This window comes from Penicillium cosmopolitanum, assembly GCF_028827165.1.
Source record: "Penicillium cosmopolitanum strain IBT 29677 chromosome Unknown utg000003l:1.0-3747932.0:1.0-3751027.0, whole genome shotgun sequence".
Taxonomy (NCBI): domain Eukaryota; kingdom Fungi; phylum Ascomycota; class Eurotiomycetes; order Eurotiales; family Aspergillaceae; genus Penicillium; species Penicillium cosmopolitanum.
The window spans coordinates 1,178,365-1,196,744 of record NW_026622673.1 but is presented as its reverse complement, the minus strand read 5'-3'; the positions used below and the strand labels follow the sequence as shown (position 1 = coordinate 1,196,744).

Sequence of the window (18,380 nt, the reverse complement as noted above, 5' to 3'; positions counted from 1 at the left end):
CCCAAAACAGGAATAATTCCTTTATCTGAAGATCCGAATGCTCTTCGTGGGGGTATAAATTGATGGGTAATTCTTGATCTATATCAGCGGGTTCTTCCAACCTTAATAAATGGAGTTGAGGGTGCAAGTTTTCAGCAAGATAATGCCCTATTTCATACATAACTGGATGGAGGGCTAGCAGCCAGGATCCTGGTGTGATCGAGATCACTTGCCATGGTGGCGAAGCACATAGGAACCCCCAGCGACTAAGCGTCCTCCTCTCCCTCCTCCAGGAGGTGCTCGCTCAGGCTTGAGGACGAGGATCTTAAAGAGTCCCTGTCATCGACCGTCTCGCAAGCGGCAGCTGACTGGGTCACCTCCACCCCTTTCATGACCGCAACGGCGGTAATCTCATCAGTATGCTGACAGCAGGTTAGCTTCGAACTGCCAGCGGGTTACATGTTAATCAAAACTTACCACAGTGTTGTAGTCACCGGCCAAGGACGTCACCTCCTGCGTGAGGGCAGCGAATGCCTCTACCGCGGTAGCCAGCGAGGCCGCGGCGGCCTCCATAGCCACTGCCTGTCAAACTTCCGCAACTGCGGAAGCCTCCACAGCCAGAAGCCTAAGAACTTAAGGAAGTCAATGGCTTATGACGTCATGTCCGAAGGGTCAAGTCATATCTATCGTAGTTTTTCTGCATTCGAGTGGCTGGAATATCCCTCAGTAGAGATGTTGATTCATACCATGGGTTGGCTTCCCATGTCCTGGCCGAACTCTTGTGCATGGACCATGTCATAATAACGGCCTTTCTTGGATAACAGCGCCTCATGATTTCCTTGCTCGACAATCTGTCCATTTTCGAGAAAGTATATAAAATCAGCCCGCCGAACGGTGCTCAGTCGGTGTGCCACGAGGATGGTAGTGCGGCCGCTCGCAGCCTTTTCTAATGCCGCTTGCACAATCTCCTCCGACTCCGCATCCAGGTTTGATGTTGCCTCGTCAAGGAGCAGAATCTTAGGATTGCGGATCAGAGCGCGCGCGATAGCAAGGCGTTGTCTCTGCCCTCCCGAAAGCATTGATCCTCGACTGCCCACGACTGTTTCAAACCCCTCTGGCAGCGAGGTAATGAAGTCGTAGATGTTTGCTCCTTTGCACGCATCGACAATGTCCTCTTCCGGTATTGAATCATCCGACTGTTGCGTTCCAAGTAAGAGATTTGCCCGAATGGTGCCGTTGTACAGCGTGGTCTCTTGAGACACGAGAGCCAGATGATTCCGAAATGTGGCGACATGTAGAGTCCTCAGATCTTGGTCATCTACATACACTGTGCCTTCCTGAGGATCGTAGAAGCGTTCCACGAGCGACACAATGGTGGACTTACCACTGCCGGATGTGCCGACCAATGCTACGAGCTGGCCCGCCTCCACTTTCAGATCGATACCTCGCAGAATTGGGGTCTCTTGGCGCGACGAATAAGCGAAATGTACGCCCTTAAATTGTATTGTGCCTTTCAGATCCGTCAATCTTTTCCCGGTTTCGTTCCAAGGATCGATCTTGGGCACCAGGCCAAACAGTCTGTGGAGCTTGGCCGAGGCATATTTGGCTTTGCTAATGTCGGGTGAAAAGGAAAAGATGGTGCCTGCAGCCTGTGAGCCAAATATGACCGCCGAGAAACAGAGGAAAAATTGGAATATCGTATATTCACGATCAGCAATCAATTCGCTACCGTACCATAGGCCCAATGCAATGCAAGGAAAGAGCAGACTTTGGCTTGCAGCGTACAACAGAGATGCTTTGAGTACCGCATGGAGATTCTGTCGACCATGGCTGTCAAGCATGGTATGGTAGTGATCCGCAACGTTATTTTCCCGGGTCTGAGATGCGATAGTCCGGATCAAGTCGACCGCTTCACATGCATAGGCCGTGGATGCCTGATGGACGATCGCCTGATTTTGCTGGAAACGTGCGAGCAGTCGAACGCGGAAGAAGCCGGAGCCCAGAAGTATGGGGACAGTTGAGATGCATACCAGAGCAAGCTTCCATCCTATCGCGAGCGAAACAATGTAGCCGGCAACAAGAGTGACCGTGACTTGGATAATGGTGCCAAGAACAACCCCGGAGATTCCCGCCAGGTTCGCGGTTTCTGAACTCAAGAACGACGAGAGGCTGCCAGTGGAATTTTCCTTTTGGTCGAAAAAGCTTGCGTCCTGCCGCAAGATAGCACGAAATGATTGTTCGCGCGCTTGAGAGATAAGGCGCTCGCTACACCAAGCGAGGGAGACTCCTTGCAATATGGAAAATACCAAATGAACGAGGGCCAACATGAAAAACATCCAGATCCAGAGGTTCAGATCCGATTGGCTAAAGCTGGACGAGCCAAGTTGTAGAGCGATAATGGAAAGGAGCTTCGCATAGAAGACCGATTGCAGAGGTTGTGACGCTCCCGTGACGATGCTAGAGCAAAGCGCCAACAACATTATTCGCCAGTCGTTTCGATTCAAGCGTGCAACCGTCTTGACTAAAGTCAGAAATGACGAAGTGCCAATAGGCTTGTTTCTGGATCGTCTCAGCTTTATGCGGCTGAAAAAATTAACAGAGCGTGGTTTCGATGGAGCCTCGATCTCCATAGGGGAGATATCTCTTGTAGTCAAGTTGCTTTTGGCATATGTAAGCTCAGTGCTCGCACCTCTGGAGTCAGATACTGCGCGTTCTAACTTTTCGGCATCCTGGTCTACCTCAAGATCATCTGAAACAGCTTGCTGGGCAGAAAACAGGCTATAGTAACGGCCCGCCTTCTCCATGAGCTCTTGGTGTGTTCCTTGTTCAACAATACGTCCCTCACCAACCACGGCTATGTTGTCTGCGTGTTTGACAGCTGAGAGTCGATGCGCAATGACCAAAGTCGTGCGATCGAGTGATGCCTTATTCAATGCAGCCTGTACGACACTTGCGCCTTTATTGTCTAACGACGAAGTTGCTTCGTCCAAGAGCAAGATTTTCGGGTCCCGAATCATTACTGCTGCGAGAGCGATCCTCTGTTTCTGTCCACCACTGAGAAGTGATCCGCGCTGTCCAACTTGAGTCTCGTAGCCATTGGGGAGGTGGCGGATGAAGTCATGCGCATCAACCAGCTTTGCCGCCTTTTCCACAAGACTTTGAATTTCGTCGTCCTGTAAGTCTTCAGATAGTGTACCCACGAGTCCATGTCGAATATTCCCCGCGATGGTGGTATCAAACAGGGCAGGCTCTTGCGATACAAGCCCAAATTGCCCGCGGAGCCAACGTAGATTGAATTTCCGAACATCTCTGCCATCAAGGAGCACTGCCCCTCCTGTAGGGTCGTAAAAGCGTTCCAGTAGAGCTATGAGCGTGCTCTTACCCGCTCCAGATGGTCCGACTATGGCAGTGGTTTTGCCGCTGGGAATTCGTAGATTGAAGTCGGAGAAAACGACCGTGTCTGGCCGTGAGGGATAGATGTGTTTAATGTCCCGAAATTCGATGTTGCCATCCACACTTTCGAGTACAATACCATCCTCGCTTTGCGAATCAAGTGCAGATTGGCGATCGATCGTTTGGTAGATGGGGCCTGCTGCAGCAATAGCTGAGGCGATCGCTTGCAGGCTGGGCGCAGCTCCTGATAAGGCAAACGCGCCAATCATGACGGCTTGTAATACTGTTATGAAGGCAGCGTAGCTCAATTCCCCTTCTGATAGCCATCTGGTGCCCAGCCAAAAGGCGAGGGCGTAGGTGAGATAGGCGTAGCACATGAGCCCCCCGAACAACGAACCGCTAATCGCTTTGGACACAAATCCAGCTTCTTCTGATTTTTTGAGATGCGTGCAATAGAGCTCGGCCAATTTCTCGCTGGTCCCAAAAGCGATGGCGTTGCGAATGGTGGAGATAGCCTCTTCGACCACGTTGCCTCCGTTGCCATAAGAGGCGTACGCACGCTTGAAATATTTGACGACGAAGTGACTCGACACCACGACCGTGATTGTGACCGCTACAGCACTGGACAGACAGATGACAGCCAACTTCCAATACTTCACCAGACCAATAACGTACGCCGAGACGAAGGTCGAGACGGCAGTCAAAGCAAGACTGACTTTGTGCGACATTCCGTCCTGTACGAGGTTGGCGTATGTGCTAATACACGTGGCGATGAGTCCCGCGCCGACTATGTCGAAGTACACCATTTCCTGCCGCAGCAGACTCTGCAGATACTGTTCGCGTAATCGAGCCGTAATCCGCTCGCCGCAATATATGAATCCCACAGTGGCTATGTAGGTCGTCAAAAACACCCCGATCGCAATATATATCAAATATATCGCGAGACTCGCATTGTGGTTCTTGAAATGCTGTAATTCAGCGTTTGGGTTGCCAGAATAATCGGAGAAAGACCCGCCTGCAGACCCAAAAATGATGCACATTAGGGGCAGCCCTGTCCCGGCGACGACGGCGCAGACGGTGCTTGTGAAGAGAACAGCCAGCTCCCATGTTGTGGCACACTGATACAATCGCCAGTATGAAACCTTCCCCGAGGGCTGTTGTGGTGTTTTTCGTGCCGAAACTTTGGGGGCAATGGCATCGTCTCTGCCCCACTTGCCAAAACCCAAGGACAAATTCAAGCGGCGAGAAAAGTTCGCCATTGTAATTCTGTGGACTGATCGCTCGCCGCGGTCTTGCGCATGGAGTAGATTCGGATCAGTGCGAAAGGTCGGATGCTGTTGAATCGGCTCGATAAGTTTGTACAGGACTCGTTCTCAAACTCGCGGAAGACGCTGCCAAAAATCGGCTCCGGGCGCTTCAAAATGCTTCGTGTACATGCAACTCAAGCTGAATTTGGGTGGTATGATGAGTAAATGAACCTAAGCAACAAAGGAAGGGAGAACCACTAGTTGATCCATAGCGCGGGTCCCAACTGCGCCACGCGGTGAGATACAGTAAGCTAGCTGGGCGGCTCGTTTCACCATTTCAGGTTAATAACAGACGTCATCAACTCGACAATCTGAAAATAGTGCTTCCAAAAGGTGTCAGAAAACTGAAATAACATCAAGAAGTCGCAATCTAATTATGTTACTTTTTGTATTATGTTGGTAAGGAAAGCGGGTCAGGGCGGGAACTGGCTAGCACTCATGAGCCTGTTGCAGTCTCAGAGGGATGTTTGACATGGCCGTGCATTATGGATTCTGCCAAGACCTGAAATCTTAAGATCAACTTAAGTGACATGTATCTACATATTTCCCTCTGTACTTGGCTTGACTTCACAATCCATCGCAACAGCATCAAAAAGCGTGATTTCTCGCACGCATTCAGACGTCATCATCGCAAAGCAAATAAACAAGCAGTGAAGTCATTCTTGAAACTGAGTTTGAACAATAAGAATTGAATACCGGGATAATAATATCTCTCAAAGTGTGAGGACAAGCAAAATAACTCCTCCAATCGGTCCCCAATTGACAGCTAGATCTTGACGATCACAAAGTGCTCTAATGGCATTGGGGACGTTGAAGCTCAGTGACTACGACATTTCACCCCAGTTCGGATTCCTACCTTGCGACGTCATTGGGATCCCTCCACTCGGACTGTACTACAAGCCATGGCAAGATATCTCAGAGAATTTACCGAATCTGCTTGCCTCTAATCGTCTGCGAGCAGAGGTGGACGGCCTTCCGATCTTGAGTTGCAAAGATTTGAGATCCATTCCCGAACAGAGACGGGCATATTCGATACTCGCTTTCATATCTCAAGCATACATCTGGGCAGAGAATTTGCCAGCAAAGGTGATAAATTATCGTCCTTGGTCGTGAACGATGACCTGACAGCTTGCAGAGGATTCCGCCTTCTGTCTCCATACCTTTTTTGTCAATTTGCAAATCACTAAACCTGCCGCCCGTAGCCACGTACGCGGCAGTAGTCTGATGGAACTTCCGCACCACAATCTGGGAGCAAAGACCTGACCGACTGGATAACCTCGCAACCTTGACTACATTTACGGGAGCAATCGACGAAAGCTGGTTCTACCTCATTTCCGTTGCTATCGAGGCTAAGGGCGGGCCGTTGATCGCATCGGCTGTGGAAGCAACAAACCTCTCCCGAGCGGGACGCACCGATCTTGTGGCCATTCAACTCGACAAACTGGCTGCCGGCATAGTCGATCTGAAGACTGTGCTGCAGCGTATTTACGAAAATTGCGATCCGCATTTCTTTAGCAACAAACTTCGCCGGTTTCTGGCCGGAAGCAAGAATATGGCCAAGTTTGGACTTCCTGATGGTGTGATTTTTGACGAGGGCACAGGCAACGTCCGAACTGTGAAGCTGTCTGGGGGTTCAAATGCGCAATCGAGCCTATTTCAATTTTTTGATGTTGCATTGGGTGTCACACACCGTGTCGGTGAATGTGGAGGAGCACATCAGAAGAACAAGATTTCGAATCGAGACACCGTCGCCTCTCCTGGAAATCTAGAAGATGGTTGCCGCCACGTCAAAACAGTCAATGATCAGAACTACCTCTCAGAAATTCGCCAGTACATGCCTGAGCGTCACCGCCAATTCTTGGACGATTTTGCGGCCGTTGCCAACATACGCCAATTTGTAGAGAACAACCTGCAAAACGAAGCTCTTGTTCTTGCATACGATGCATGCATTTCAGCTCTAGTTCAGTTTCGTAATACACACATGGCCATTGTGAGTCAATACGTCATCGCACCTGCCCAAGTGAAGGCGGTCCATCAGCATCAGAGCGACCCTACGACGATACATCTGTATGGTACAGGAGGGACGGCACTGATCCCGTTTCTAAGACTCGTGCGGAACGAGACAAGGGAATCAGCAATCAATGGGAATTGTACAGCAAGATAGCACTGAATCAACGAGGCACTACAGAATATCAACCACTGTACTGCAAAATAGATAGGGTTGATTTCTTGAAGCCAAGGCATCCCTAATATTAAGGTCGATACCTGCCATATCGACGGCGTAGAGCTGGAGTTCGACCAACTTCTGTTGTCCTATAGAGTCGGTTACTTTAATTTCGGTTTCAATTCTTCCATGGACAGGCCCGGGGCCCCCGTAGAGTCCTTCTTACTCCAAGAGGTCCCGCATCGGAGGTGTATCCCCACACTTGAGCTAAAGGTCTTGCAATAAGGTGATCTTCCAACCCAGAATCGACTAAGGCTATAGTAGATCTTTAACTTTAGGAGTTTGTAGTGTAATATTGGCCTCCAGTTTCTTCTTACCCCCCGGGTTCGCTCGGAATAGTGCAATATCAGTTCAGATCTACTTCTCAGGGCGGTCCTTCTTCTCGGGGCACTTATCAGATATATTCCCAGGTCTGTTGCAGTGAAAATAGATCATCCGCTTATCCAGAAAAGCGTCTGTAGTTCACCGGGCTTTTCTGCGACAATTCGTTTCTTGAGAGGAGACCCAGAATGATCTTCTGAAAGCTATGGAATGTGAAGGTGCAGAATCTGCAACGTAATCCACGAGCACCCTGACCACCTCTCGTAGAATCGCGTCATCTAACTTACCTTCCAACTTCATCCACCTACCATGCCGCTAATTCGCACTGAATCCTGCAAAAATCGGCCAATCAGGAGGGCAAGATCTCATTAGTTTTCGACAACATTCAAAATGGCTATATCAAATCGATTCGCCCAGCAACGCAGCTATACAATATACAACGCTCTACACTCCAATTATGCATCCAAGGTGTAGTCTCTATCGCTGATAGACATCCCTCTAGCCTTAAATTAACCCAATATGAAGAAGATTTGCTTACCAAGTGGATTATTCCTATGGACTCGCGTGGAGCAGAGCCTAGGCCCTTTCTTGTACGAAAGATGGCGAATATCCTACTTGCTGTGCGTGGTAGGACCCCTCTGCCTACTATAAGCGTAAATTGGTCTTCAGCCTTCTTTAAAGCTGCGGTGAGCTTCAGTCGCGCTTCTCAAGACTCTACAACTACCAGCGTGCACTAAACAAAGACTCAAAATCACTGCGAGCGTGGCTTACGACTGTACAGTATGTTATCGAGGAGAACGGTATACAAGCAGATATCTATAACTTCGATGAGACGGGTTGAGCGATGGGCCTTATATCCGCGAAAAGGGTGATTACTCGGGCTGAATCCTATGGTCGGCACTCGATATTACAGCCAGGAAATCGTGAATGAGTTACTGCTATTGAGTCAATCTGTACTGGTGGCTATTCGCTACCTCCGTATGGGATTTTTCAAGGCAAGGTTTATATTGGGAGCTGGTTCGATAATCTACCAGGAGATTGGAGAATCGAGGTCTCAAATAATGGCTGGACTACCGATGAGATAGGCCTTCGCTGGCTACCAAAGCACTTTATTACACATACGAATATACGCGCAAGAGGTAAATATCGGCCATTAATCCTTGATGGCCACGGTAGCCACCTTACACCACGAACGAGGGCTCCGTCAAGGTGTAGTGGGTAGAGTAAGATTAGTCATAAGATCTTTAGAAATTGCTGCGCCGAGCAGTGGCCTCTCTGCGTCGGGTAATTTTTCCCTGTATTTAATTGCACGATCCTGGAGGATATCTGAAAATCCGACTTTAAATGAGTTAAAAACTGAATTAACACGACCTGGTTGAGATATACTGTTTCAAACATTTGTAATAGGAATGGGTGCCCAGGGTGCCTGTGGCGGGTTACAGCAGAGCGGGTGTCCAAAAAACGTGCTTTGGCCCACCTTCGGCCTAATGTTACCTTTTCATCACCCATTCTGCCGTGTGCCCTGCCCGTGGATTAGTTAGTTAGTTAGTTAGTTAGTTGACTATTTAGTTGCTTGACTAGTTGGTTAACATAATCCACGGGCATCCTGGCCACACGGGCATCCTGGCCACCCCAAAACACCATACTAGATACAACATATCACAACTTCATATTTCAACACTTAAGGCTGATTATATGGTCCTAGGATATCTTAATATTCGATATATCATGCTAGGTATTTTTATTAGGTCGACAAATATTTTAGGGCATAATAATACAGATTTGCATATCTACATCGCTTGAAGAGCGTATTTTTGGTAGTAGCAGTAATTAATCGTCTTCCAAATATTTTAGCTATACTACAATGTTTCTAATACCAAGGAATTATACACTACTAAAAATCAAGTAGAAAATTTTTCTCATTGTTGATATATCAGGACTTGAAAATTCGCATTTAGTAGTGTTTTGGGGGTGGCCAGGGTGCCCGTGTATCAGTTAACTACGTTACATTGCGGGCTGAGTAAGCTCCGCAACCACAGGCACAAACCAGGCATCTGCGATCGCTGAATATTTCCGGGCGCACTAACTAGTGAAATTGCGGTCCACTATACTTGACACTATGGGTGGGTCGCACAGGTGGACGAGCACTATGGATCACGCAGGTGGACAAGCACCATGGATCGAGCGAGTGAGCAAGACCGTGGACCGCGCGAACGGATCGTCACCATGGCTCTGCCTTGTTCAACATGCGTGTCAATATTCAGTGAAACACCGCACTGTGGCTTAGCACCGAACGCCTAAGCTGTACGTTCGCGCCGGACTTCCAACCGCACTAGATGTAATTTTCTTGAAGTCCTATTCGTCTTCGTTTTGAGAAATCTAGCGTGCACATCGTAATAGCCCGAATGTTGTAACTAACATACTTTCTCTCAGCGCCCCACCGTCGCCCTCCTCACGTTGGTATGTGGGTCGTGGCCCACGGTGGGGTCTTGCGTAAGAGACTACTGTTTGGAAGCTAGTCACATACTAAGGGTGATCAGAACCTTAATGCAGATAGTCTCCCCAGAAACACAAAGCGATATACCTTACTACTACAAAAGGGTTTCCATACTATAAGTCTTGCGTGTCTCCTTATATGCTAAAAGATATACCTTAGGAATCAGTGTCGGAGATTATAGGCTAAAGCTCCTTAGTAAGGGCGGTTAAGTCGCGCTACTACATAAACCCCCCTGGCATAACAGCTTGTCGCCGTTTTGCGAGGTTTAGAATCCTCAGAGCGACGCCACAGAGGGCCGAGACGACAAAGATAATGTACGGAAACATCTTTGCAGATAGAGTAATTTCGACGGGAACAATTTCAAGATCCAATTTTCAGTCGATTTTTAGGGAAGGGCCACCGTCATTGCTACTGATGTCCAGAGCCTCAACCAGCGCCGACTCCTAAGACTACAGGTTCCTAAGCTTTGGAGATCCTTGAGTCACTTTCTTCGCTCTGAAATCCTTTCGATACTGCTAGATTTGCCAGCTGTACCAAGTGTGTTCTGCTGATGGGTTGGGATGGAACGTCCTTTTCCTGATTTCTATTGTTCTGCCTTCCCTTGCTAAACTTATTGTCTGAAAGACGGTCATGATTCCTCATAGCACACATCCAGAGGCAAATGTACGAGGCAATGAAATGCTTTCGATCAACCCCCCAAACGATCTCGGTGTGTCTCGCGTAGATTACGTAACCTCAGTGGGGGGCGGAGTAAACGGGGGGGATTTCGGGTGTGGCTGAGCTGGAGAGGCCCCTGAAAGCCAATTTTCCGTTCAACAGTATTAATATGCAGGGAGACGCCAAGCGCTTTGAGCTTCCCGTTCCTGACCATCAGCAACGAGTTCACCATCTTCAGCTGCAAACACTATGACGTTGGACCCGCACGTAACGTTGGGCATTGCGCTGACGGCCTGTTATGTTCCTATTGCTGTACTTTCGATATGGCTTGTGTGGCGGAATTGGCACTATCATCCGCGCATGGCGTGGTGGCCTACGATATCCCTTTCGCTGAGTATGAGCCAATGTGGACGGGACATTGATCGACTACTGACCATCAGTAGTGCGTGTTGGAGCGGGTGCAGTGTTGATTGCTCGACAAACCAATATGTACAGCGAGGGTCTCATTATCGCAACTCTTGTACTTCTGAATGTAGGGTCAATTTCTCTCATCGCGATCAATCTGGGCTTTGTCCGCGCCGTGTGAGTTTAGGATCCTCTTGAGATGGATTCAAAGTGCGAAAGCAGTCTTGCTGACTGACCTTTCTATAGTTATGTCGACAACTACAATGATGGCTCGAAGAGCCAGATGGTGGATGCCATATTACGCTCTACCATCTTCCCTGCCATCTCTCTGCTATCGGCTGGCGCCGGAATTAGTACTTCTCTCCCGAACGCTGGCAAAGTTCTCACCCTCGTGGGATACATTATCTTTGCCGTGCTGTTGTTATCCCTGGTCGCCGCCGATATTGTCTTTTGGACTAGAAGGTCTCGGTTAAAGAAGAGCAGTGCGGTGGTGAGTACTCAATGTCAGAATCTTTTGGACACGTACCTGATCGTATACAGATGTTGGCCGGTGCCCTCGTTGCTGCTCCGTTCGTCATTGCTCGTAACGTCTACGGACTCCTCGAAGTAGCAACTGAATCTTCGTACAATTCGATATGGAGCCCTATCTCGGGAAACGTTCTCGCCGTAGGGTTGCTTGGCCTACTTACCGAGGTAGGTAGCCTTCCTTAACTAGGGACAATTGATGACTCTGCTAACTCCCAGCAGTACATTCCTGTGTGCATATACCTGCTGGTAGGATTCTCTATTCCTCCAGACAGAGGTGCATACACGACGTGAGGTGAGTTTGCATCGCTCTCACGGTCGCAGCATGGAGACGAACTCCTAGCACACTTTTTTCCATGTACTTATGCTTCAGTCCGAGCGATTGAGAACAGAACTAGCCGAGGATGAGCATAGCAGGAGCTTGGCGGGTCGGTTTATAGGCGTCTGAATCAGCTCCGCAGGAACGACGGTTGTCAGGCAGCTCCTCTATCTCCGAAAGAATATGCTTGAAACCGCAGGACATCGAGGAGAGGGAGGGACGAAAGGCTTGGTGAATTTGGGTCTCGAATTCCTCTCCCAATTCGCCTGGCTTTCGCCAAAATATAGTGTGAATGCTGCGAAGAGGAGATCAGGCTTCAAGTCGATATTATTGACGCTTAGCATTATTTGTAATATGGAGAGATTGTTTCGCCTTTTTAGTTATTAGCTTCTCACTCCCCGGAAATATCCTGAACATTTATACTTGTACTTGTCCCTCGCCTCTATGGCAAGTGGAATCACATAAGGGCATTGAATTGGTCTCATTCGACGAACGCCATACTTATGTAACCTCGATTGAAAGCTACTCTCCATCTTGCAGGCATCATTTCGATGGGCCCGATGTTTTTTTTTTCAAGCTCCTGCTTCGCATGCGAAGCGGCAGTCACGAAATTGCGTCAGACGCTGTTAAAATTACGGAGAAGAACTTCGAAGACCTCGGATGGGACGAAGATGACGCAGGTGCCGATAAAACGTCCGCCAGCGCTGGAGAAGGCAGGATACTGAAGTCAGTCAGGTTTATCGTGAGATCATATTCGTCGCGAATGTCCGTACAAAGCAACATTACAAAAACTTCTGCCCCTTCTATCAATTAGAATCTATTCGTATGTCCATTAACCCGGAGCCTAAGATTCCAGATCAAGTCTACTGCTTGCCTTTGGGGAAAGGAGCAGACTGTCGAGCATGAGCTGGTCGACATTGAATAGCGTCAGGAATGCACAATTTTGATGGGAGATGAAAAACCGTCTTCGATGCGCGGTTGCGAAAATCAAGCTAGCAGTGTATTGGCGACTTGACGTATGAAAAGTGGTACAACCAGAAACGAGAAAAGATGCGATTTGCTACAGGTGATTGGCGACTCAAAGAAATTATAAATCCATACTTATACCCACGCTGGAAACTAAAAGGTGTGCGTGGATAAAGATGTGGATTTAAAAAATATGTTACCGTATGTAGCCAGATTCATAAATTTCTAACTAAATCCGTCATAAATTCGTCATAAATTCGTCAAATACTAACTATTAGCCGGTCGCAAATTTCACCTAAAAGTCACCGTAGGCGGCATTCTGAGATGCCTTACACCTAAGGCTGACCGAACCCCCTGATGGGTTGGTCAGCCGGACGTCAACGACCTTCGCCCCTCAACAATCATCTTTTTGCCATTTTGACCACCACCTCCTCCTCCACATGCCTGGTCAATATCAAGCTATCGAAGCACGTATTCAAACTGCTTGTGCAGCGGTCAGGATTGCAAAAAAGCCCAATATTGCAGCATTGGCGCGCGAATATAGTGTTCCGAGACAACGGCTTGCGGCCCACTAAGCCGGCCGCTTATCTCGTAGCACGCGCCAGATGGCCTACCAACGTCTAAATGACGATCAAGAAGCCTCATTAGTAGGCTGGATCAGGTGTCTAGACTCTCTACATATTCCACCGACAGCCGGAATAATAGTTGTGAGTGCAAATGCCTTACTACGCAGAAATGACCCCGCCGCACGTCCGCTTGGCAAAGACTGGGTACGACTTTGTCCACAATCGACTACCAGAAGACCTTAATTGGGTGCATCAAATGCCTGCAGATCAATATCGAATCACAGTAGAGGATACTGGTGTCCTTACTGCGTGGTATGAGCGCTTAGAGCCTTTTCTAAAGCGTATCCCGCCAAAGCATATCTACAATTATGATGGAACTGGCTTCTTACTTGGCCAGGGTAAGTCGCAAAATGTTGTATGAGGCAATAAATTGGCACGAACTCATTCATTTGAGCGAGGCCAGGTATTAACTGGTATTGAGTGTATGTCCGCTGATGGATGGAAAATGGAACCATATTTTGTTGCACCAGAGCAGGTCCATATGATACGCTGGTACGATAGCGGCAAGCTTTCGGAGGAGACTAGGATCGCTGTTTCTAAAACTGGCTATTCTAATGATCTCTTTGCTCTTGACTGGTTGGAATTTCTCCATCTCCATACTAAGGAACGCCTACCAATAAAGCGGATTCAGCCCAGGCTTTTAATCATGGATGGTCATGGCAGCCACCTTACCTACGAATTCTTGGAACGTTGTGACTCCTACAATGTTATTCCATATTGCTACCCATCACATACAACACACCTTATTCAACCACTTGATGGGTCTCTATTCCGCGCATTGAAAAAGGCGTACCGAACCAAGAATAATCAGATGACTCAATGGAGTCGAGATGCTCGCGATACAGCTATGTTTTTTCCAAGAGTTCACGCAAATTCGTGAACAGATATTGCAACCACGAACCATTCGCAACGCTTTTGCCGATCGTGGTATCTTACCCTTACGATCCTGATAAGGTTATCAAACCATTGGTTGATTCACAAACCCCTGAGCCTAAATTACGATGGTTTGATGGACCACAATCACCACCACTCCAGCAACAAGCATCTAGTATTCCAAGCTCTCCTCCTAAATCGTCAGCCGAGGCACGTCGAACACGCGATAAAATCCATGATGTGCTTCAGCAATATAGTATTTCAGCCGATCTACGCCGTCAATTGCAGCGTGTAGCGCGACCTCAGATTCGGCTTGCCGAAGACCTCAGTCTTTTAAACGACACATTAGAGAACCGATTGCCTAAAAACCTACAATTGCACGCAGGTCACAAAAGCAATTAGGTAGATTTGGTGTACTCACTACGACAGATGCCCTACGCCACGCTAAAGAGCGGAATACTAAGGATGAAAAAAAAGAAGCTAACGCTCGGATTCGCAAGATGGTACCTTGAGGTGCAACTACTGCTACACCTACGCCATCTAGATATAATAACTTCGAGGTACCATATCCTGAGCCATTTTCGGATCCCAGTTGGCCACCGGATCGGTGAAAATAGTGCGTTGTGTGGTTTAAAATTGTCAAAATTGTAATAAAATGGTTGTTGAGGGGCGAAGCTCGTTGACTCCCGGCTGACAAACACCCAGAGGGTGTTTGTCAGCCTTAGGCGTAAGGCATCGCAGCATGCCGCCTACGGTGACTTTTACCCCTATTCATCATCATGGCTTCACATCCATTCACCTCCCTCCTAATACCCGATTTCTCTGACTCAGATGAATCAGACGAGCTATATATGTCAATTAGAGAAAGTTGATGTGCCTGTAACGAACCGATGTTGTCGGAGTCACGTGTCCGAGCACGTGACCCAACCGTCCGTTCCATCTGTACCATAACAACGCGTGAGAGCTTACCTCTCTTCCTTTAGTCAGCTTTATTACTTTTTTCAATACTACATGAAAGTTTTTTCATCTCGAGTCCTTACAGTGCCAACTCTCTTATTGAGGCACTTCTTTGTGATATTCCTCCCCAGCCTCGTAGCCCAGCCTCGGTTCAAGAAGATTGCATAGATGGTAAGCGATTTTGAAGAGATCGTTAGCATATGCTTAGCAGATGTAAAATGGCATGAAATGATGATAGGAAAAGTGAAAAGTGATGTGGTGGAATTGAGGAAAAAAGTAAACAAAAAAAGTTCTCAAGTGGGGGTTTACACATTCCCATTTGCGATATATATATTCGTAGAACAACCCCTACAACATTCTAATTTCATTATTTTCTTTCATTTTTTATTCATTTAAAAACATTTAAATAACAAAGACAACATATGTAGAAGTTTCGGTTTTTTAAAAGAAACCAAGCCAAAGGGGTGATAAAGAGTAATACATTTATGGGTGGGTTTCATAGATGAAATAAAGAAGCTTCATTAGAAGAATCTCACGTGGATATGCAGCTTAGTAAGAATTTAGTGAAATCAGTGAGTAATTTCTACCCGCGCTGGGAATTAAAAAGAGTGCGTGGGTAGAAATATGGAATTATAATTCCTCCGAATCGCCAACCCACGCGTGGAAAAAAGCTACCCACACTCTTCTGTAACCCGAAGCTCCATGCCCCCCGACTTTCACCCCTTAAAGGGCACCGGACCAGATAGAAGCTTGACTGGCTGAACTCAATTTGACCAATCTGGTCCGGGACGATCCGTTTCTGGAGAACGCTTGAATTCCACTCCACATGGATCCACAGCGTGCCTGGTGTGGACCGGACCCAAGGCTGAATCCTGACATAAGCCCAGTCACCTGATGATGACGAATGTAAAGTTTACCCCTCTTTTACATAGCTGGGAGTCAGGCAACATCCCCGTCACATCAATCTAAAGGACGTATATTGGTCATGGCCCTCTCGCCACCAATAAATTTTGGAGCGATGACGGTGGGCTTCAGATCGGAGACAAGTACGGCTCAATTCATGGGAATTTCATCCTCCTACTAGGGCGTAGGAATTCAAGAATATCACCAGCCTCCGCCGGCTCAACTCTCCCCCGAACTAGAACGACCAGAAACTCCACTCAGCCCTCTATCAATCTTCCCATTCCTGCGTGACACAGATTTTGTCTCTCGCGACACACTGCTTGATCAGATCCCTAACAAATGCTCAGTCTCGGGTTCGAGAATGGCGCTAGTCGGTCTCGTCGGTCTCGTCGGTCTCGGGTAAGTGTAGAGCGATAAAATCTATCGTTTGTTGCTCACAGCTCGAAGGTAATCGCAACTCACGATCGAATATTGATGAGATCACTCATCAAGGGTCCAAATGTATTGATGAAATGACGCAAGAGTGGAAAGCGTAACACAACGGGCAATTACGTAGACAATGTGTTTAAGTGGTGGAACTGATATCGATCCACAGTGTATCTGAAGAAGCAAACTTCAAGAAAATGGAAGGAGGTCGAGCTACGTCAGACCTGCGCAGGGCGGGAAATAAAGATAATTGTAGTGCATCTCAAGATTACTAGACCAGTGTCCAAACGGCGTTTTAGAAAAACATTTTGAAAGGAAAGTTGAAGACAGGCTGAGGCCAGGCACGGTTCTTGCTGTTTCTGGGACACCGCATCCGGGCTCTTTGAGAGCAGAGTGGACTGTAGACGTAGCAGGTTACGGGTCATGGTTCAACTGGCCAGGGACTAATGTCAAAATCTTCATCAGTGCATGTACGTGATCTCAAACCCCCTGAGCAAATAGAATTATAAACGGTTAACGCAGGGTAAAAAATATTTGCAGCCAATTTGGGGGAAGGGCGGGGGGTGTCTAGGTATTGGGAAATGCACATGATTTTGGGTGGAGTGTGTCTTTCAGCCAATAATAATCCATAAACATCCTACTTCTTGCTGCTGTCTATAAGAAGAAACTGAAATTTTTTGGACCGTTTTGTTGTCAGATTTCTGAGACAAATAATTGTTTAATCACCGGCTGCGAATATTTTCTTGTTCGCTGACTATGATGTTATGCCGTTATGTGTCTCTTCCTGTTTGTTCTATTAGTTGCGTGAAAGGCGTTGAAGATGCATATTCCGTCAACTCCCAAATAACCGTTGCAATTTATCGTTCATCAACATCACTTTGTCTTTTTTGTTGAGCCTACTTATTCCTCGCTTTTGAGATTTGTATTCCTAATATCGATTATACCTATTCGATTTCCCACTTATCTGGGGAGTGAGACCTCCTGAATCCCGTATCAGATCCGGCCCCAGGATCCATAGTCCGGATCCATAGGTACATTTGGGTTCTCCTCAACACGAGGAATCCTCTTTTTTAACTTCTTCGCGCTACGTCCTGCTAGAGCCAAGTATAGTTGTCCATAACCCAGATTGTTCATCTCGACATACTGTCTACCCCTTTGTATACGTGAGCCACTCCTCGTTCCCCGGGCTAAGTTAGTCACTCCTGTACTGGTTCCTGGTAGCGGCAAAAAGCGTACCTGGGCCGAATATGATCCTAGGAACATATGGGTCTCGTTCGCGCAATGAATCAAGTAATAATAGCTTTGCTTGTCCTTGTATACAAAGTATAGCGTGAGAAAGCAATTAAAAGGACTTCTTCGTGTATTTAGAAGGTGTCTACCTCTCCTTTCACAAATAAAGGTATTTTAGACTTAGCTAGTATGAGAAACTCCGTACGGAAAAGAAATAAGTCATTGGAATGTTTAATCTATATAATGTCGTACTCGTGCGGATGCCTATAGATGGTTAAAGTCGAGCGGGTGTTGGGAACACCCGCACCAGCTATGGTCGCAGATTATTTGAAATATGCTGCTCTTGTTGAGCTCGATGCGTTGACACGCTACGTCCATCTTCACACGCCTGGCATAATGGCTAGATCCACACCGACGAAGCAGCGGCCAAGCATTTTGTGTAGCGCAAAGAAGATTTTGGAGCTCAAAAATCTCCCAAAAGATGAAAGAGTGTCATGGATTACATGGAGAAATGATCTGACGTTCCTGGCTAAGCAAGTCCTCTCGCGCTTGATTGCAACCACAAGTGAGCGATTATCTAACCGATACGTCAGCTTACCTTGCGACTGGTAGGATTGGGGCAGTGAGCTATGGACCTACACCATGGATCGCCGAAATCTAACAAAAGATGTAAGAGCTTTGCTCCAACTCGTGGCCTCCCCGTGTCCCCAAACGTTCCAACACACAGAATTGAAAGACACAACAAAGAATAAGGAATCTGATGGTCATTAGA

The 18,380-nt window shown here is 47.5% G+C and overlaps 4 protein-coding genes across 4 annotated transcripts; 3 read left to right on the top strand and 1 right to left on the bottom strand.

The window, feature by feature from the left end:
• Positions 1 to 719: 719 nt before the first annotated feature.
• On the bottom strand, positions 720 to 4,631 carry N7509_000502 (ABC transporter B family protein; the record flags this gene model as incomplete). Its single annotated transcript, XM_056625139.1, has 1 exon — positions 720 to 4,631. The coding sequence occupies one exon, from the start codon at positions 4,629 to 4,631 to the stop codon at positions 720 to 722; it is 3,912 nt and encodes a 1,303-aa protein (XP_056493721.1).
• Positions 4,632 to 5,474: 843 nt separating this feature from the next.
• N7509_000501 (indoleamine 2,3-dioxygenase) lies at positions 5,475 to 6,843 on the top strand (the record flags this gene model as incomplete). The annotated part of the gene is made up of 3 exons (XM_056625138.1): positions 5,475 to 5,765; positions 5,815 to 5,885; positions 5,937 to 6,843. 3 exons carry the CDS (start codon positions 5,475 to 5,477, stop codon positions 6,841 to 6,843), a joined length of 1,269 nt encoding a protein of 422 aa, XP_056493720.1.
• A 3,784-nt stretch (positions 6,844 to 10,627) lies between these two features.
• N7509_000500 (uncharacterized protein) lies at positions 10,628 to 11,602 on the top strand (the record flags this gene model as incomplete). The annotated part of the gene is made up of 5 exons (XM_056625137.1): positions 10,628 to 10,772; positions 10,822 to 10,960; positions 11,030 to 11,273; positions 11,324 to 11,476; positions 11,531 to 11,602. 5 exons carry the CDS (start codon positions 10,628 to 10,630, stop codon positions 11,600 to 11,602), a joined length of 753 nt encoding a protein of 250 aa, XP_056493719.1.
• Positions 11,603 to 17,878: 6,276 nt separating this feature from the next.
• N7509_000499 (uncharacterized protein) lies at positions 17,879 to 18,379 on the top strand (the record flags this gene model as incomplete). Its single annotated transcript, XM_056625136.1, has 2 exons — positions 17,879 to 18,173; positions 18,336 to 18,379. 2 exons carry the CDS (start codon positions 17,879 to 17,881, stop codon positions 18,377 to 18,379), a joined length of 339 nt encoding a protein of 112 aa, XP_056493718.1.
• Between the last annotated feature and the right edge of the window lies 1 nt (position 18,380).